This window comes from Papaver somniferum, unplaced genomic scaffold (genome assembly GCF_003573695.1).
Source record: "Papaver somniferum cultivar HN1 unplaced genomic scaffold, ASM357369v1 unplaced-scaffold_107, whole genome shotgun sequence".
NCBI classification, from domain to species: Eukaryota; Viridiplantae; Streptophyta; class Magnoliopsida; order Ranunculales; family Papaveraceae; genus Papaver; species Papaver somniferum.
In genome coordinates this window covers 4,702,790-4,706,388 of record NW_020619603.1, presented here as the reverse complement: position 1 = coordinate 4,706,388, position 3,599 = coordinate 4,702,790, and the positions used below count along the sequence as shown (strand labels likewise).

At 33.4% G+C, this 3,599-nt stretch overlaps 1 protein-coding gene across 1 annotated transcript; it reads left to right on the top strand.

The window, feature by feature from the left end:
• Window positions 1-517: 517 nt before the first annotated feature.
• LOC113328334 lies at window positions 518-2,688 on the top strand. The gene is made up of 6 exons (XM_026575448.1): window positions 518-730; window positions 843-930; window positions 1,024-1,652; window positions 1,735-1,936; window positions 2,061-2,122; window positions 2,228-2,688. The coding sequence occupies exons 1-5, from the start codon at window positions 725-727 to the stop codon at window positions 2,078-2,080; spliced, it is 945 nt and encodes a 314-aa protein (XP_026431233.1). The 5' UTR covers window positions 518-724; the 3' UTR covers window positions 2,081-2,122; window positions 2,228-2,688.
• The last annotated feature ends 911 nt before the right edge of the window (window positions 2,689-3,599 follow it).

The following is a 3,599-nucleotide window of genomic DNA, read 5'->3' as shown; positions in this document are numbered from 1 at the left end:
GCAGTGTTGGTATGTTATTGTTACATTACTTTCTTTTGGGTTGGGTGAGTCATTAAGAACAGGCAATAGAAGGGTTGGAATTACTAATATTAGACTAGAATTCTTAACATTAGAGAATGTGACCGAGTAGAGCTCTGTATGATAATCTAAGGTAAAAAATGGATACAATCTAATCCTAGATTTGTGAGTGATGAACCCTTTTTTGGAAGTGATTTCACACGAAATTATGTACAACCAGTGATTAAATACCACCTTGGATTGGACCGCATTTGGGTTCTAATTCTGGCCTGGGATAAGTGTCTTTGGAAAATCTCAGTGGTTCCAAACATCTTTCCCCATGATTTGATTTAATTCTCCACCAAAATAAGATATAGGTGAAATTATTAGTTGGAGGAGAAAAAGTTTAAAAGAGTGAGTCTCATAGTGAAAAGTTAATTTTATGGGTACTCGAACCAAACAAAAGTATTCTTGAATTTGGCTGTGGAAATCCTCAAAACATTTCTCTATATAACACTGCCCAAAGCCCTTATTCACTTGTTTTTTACTACTATCACTAGGTCCATTACAGTACTATAAAGCATCACTGTTCTGAATTTGAACTGAAAACAACAACATCAACAATCAACCACAACACTGTGTTCTATTAACTGATTAGAAACCCTACCACCATCTCATTTTAAGAAGAAGGAAAAACTCATCTTTCATACCCATCTGTCAGACCGCAATGAAGGTAAGCTACATTGAGAGATAGAAAGAGTTATATCTTATGTGGTTGTATATTTCTATTCATTTTTGTGCAAGTTGCTGATATTTGTACTTGTGAAATGCTTGTGTTGCTGTAGTTCTTGAATTGGATGCAAAGCAAGATCAATGGGAAACAACCAGCATCAGCGAGCAGTAAAACACCTGTTGCGGTTTCCACTAAAAACAGTAAGTATAATTTTTATTGGAATAATTATCTTGAGACAAACACTGAGACACTGAAATGAAATAATCTAATTCATGTATTGGTTTATTGTGCAGATGTTGTTATGCAAGAAAGCCGGGAAGATGAATTCAGTGATTGGCCACATGGGTTACTAGCAATTGGCACATTTGGGAACACTGCAGTTAATAAGGGTGGCCAAGAATCATCATCGTCTTCAAAAAGGCATGGTCATAGTGACTGCAACAATAATCAAATAATTGAAGAAGAAATTAGTCCGTCATCGTTATCAGAAGTATTAGGAGACGGTGATTTAGATGATTTTACACCAGAAGAAGTTGGAAAATTACAAGAGGAATTAAAAAAGTTATTGTCGCGTAAACCAAAACCAGCACTTACAGAAGAAGAACAATGTAGGACATTATCAGGAAGAAGAGGAGTAAAATTGTTTAATCTTCTTCCATTAGACAAGTTTCTGAACTGCCCCTCGAGTTTAGAAGTTGAGCGTAAAGCTAATGATATTGATTCTCCATGTCAACGCGAGCTTCGACGTAGTCTAAGTGTCATAGGAAACATGGAAAAGAACTTAAGTCCAGAGCGTACTAAATCAATAAAGAAGAAATCGATAACTTTTCTTCTAAAGAAGATGTTTGTTTGTAGAAGTGGTTTCCCTCCTCCAGCACCTCCAACTTTCAGAGATTCAATCCCTGAATCTCGTATCGAAAAGGTATTCATTGCATTAGATTTTCATCATTACATGTACATTGTTGTGAGCAATAGAGATTAACTGTTTTATTACTCAATTGCAGCTTTTGAGGGCCATGATTAACAAGAACCTATATTGTCCAAAAAATTCTCCAACCACACCAACTGCAAAGAAATTCTTAGAAAATGACAACTATTATTTGGAAACAGATAAAGAAAATGATGGTAAAGGTGGTGATGATGATGAACAACAACCCAAAGAAAAGATCAATGGTGGTTACAAATGGGACAAGACAGATGATGATTGTAAGTTGATACTAATAATCCCTTGCTAATGTTGATTTGCATTTTCTCATAATCCTTATTTTTCAGATCACATTTACCAAAAATGGTTTATATTGTTCTAATTGAATCAATTGTTTGGCTGCAGATATTGTTCTAGAGATATAAATCATGCACATTATATGTTACAAGCAAGGGGTGTATCACATGGTAAGTTCAAAAAAACCATAAAACATTTAAGAAATCTAATTTTCTGCTAGTTTTCTTCAGAAAATTATTTGAAGTAATTCTGATTATAAATGAAAAATTTTGCAGATATTTATTTTGACTCAAGTATTCAAATTGGAGGTGGAAATCGAAAGAAAACCAGACCCAATCATCAAACCATTCATTCAAGGTGGTGAAGACAGTAATATATTGGAAGGAGAATGAATGATTATGACGGAGATTGAGAGGAAAAATCAGTTCTACAATTTTTGTTTAGTTTCTGTTTCATTACAGAGATTAAATATTTTTTTCTTGATGTTATTACACCAAGATTATTACATCAGATGATGGAATAGTAGCTGCTATTACCTCAAATCCTTTTTACAAGGAGAAGATAGGAATCCATCATGGTGCCCAAAGATGGTTCCTAAGTAGAGATTATATGAATAATACATTTAAGTTTCACCATTGGAACTTGTAGAGGGAATATAATTTATTTATTTTTACTTTTTCTTTTTCCTCATATATTGTATTATAAATTTTTAATTAAAGTTACTCGTACTGTTTTATTAACTATATTTTTATAATCACATACCAATCCATTGTAAATATCCATGGTAAACAGATGCATCACACTAAACTGTTTGAGGTGCACATGGTGTCATACACTGTCAAAAGTAAATCAAGATTATTTTAGTGGAATTTGATATGGATATGGTAAATGATCCGGAAAATTCCGACCCAGACCAGTCAAATCCAGACAAAAAGCACAAATAACATAAAACAGGCATCCTATTATAGGGATGTTGAAACTATTAGAGGGGCTCCTATAATAGGACATAATGGGTCATTAATTAGTAATTCCAAAAGCCACTTATTTATATATATTTTTATAATGGTTAAAAGGCCCTCATTTAGTTAGTGTGTTAATTTAGTTTAGCTAATTCTTAGATCAATGAAGTTTTTTTATACTTAGTAAAAAAATTAATCACATTAAGAATTAGGTTTGGTGGAGAGATAAAAAAGAGTTCCTTTTTTTTTGAGATTAATTTTAAAAACCTAGATATGGATTTGATCAACCAAAATAAATGATTTTATTGGCAAATTGGAGGTGGGTGAATCTCTATTTGATAGAGAAACCATATTGCAGATACCCCACGATAGAGATCCTACTCTGGCTAATCTCTTAGCTCAAATGTCCATTTCAGAAAAATTTACGGTTGGAACTAACCATAGAAGCCAACCATACGGGTCATTGACGGTTGGAATTAACCACAGAAATTAACCGTATGGGTCATTTATGGTTGAAATGAACCATATAAGCCAATCGTAGGGGCCATTTACGGTTAATATCTGATGAACATCAAACCGTAATTGGTTAAAATTAGGGAAACCCAATCGTAAACCAATTACGGTTGGATTGTTATCTTACGAGACAACCGTAAATAAAATACGGTTCATTTTCCGATGGTTGATATTC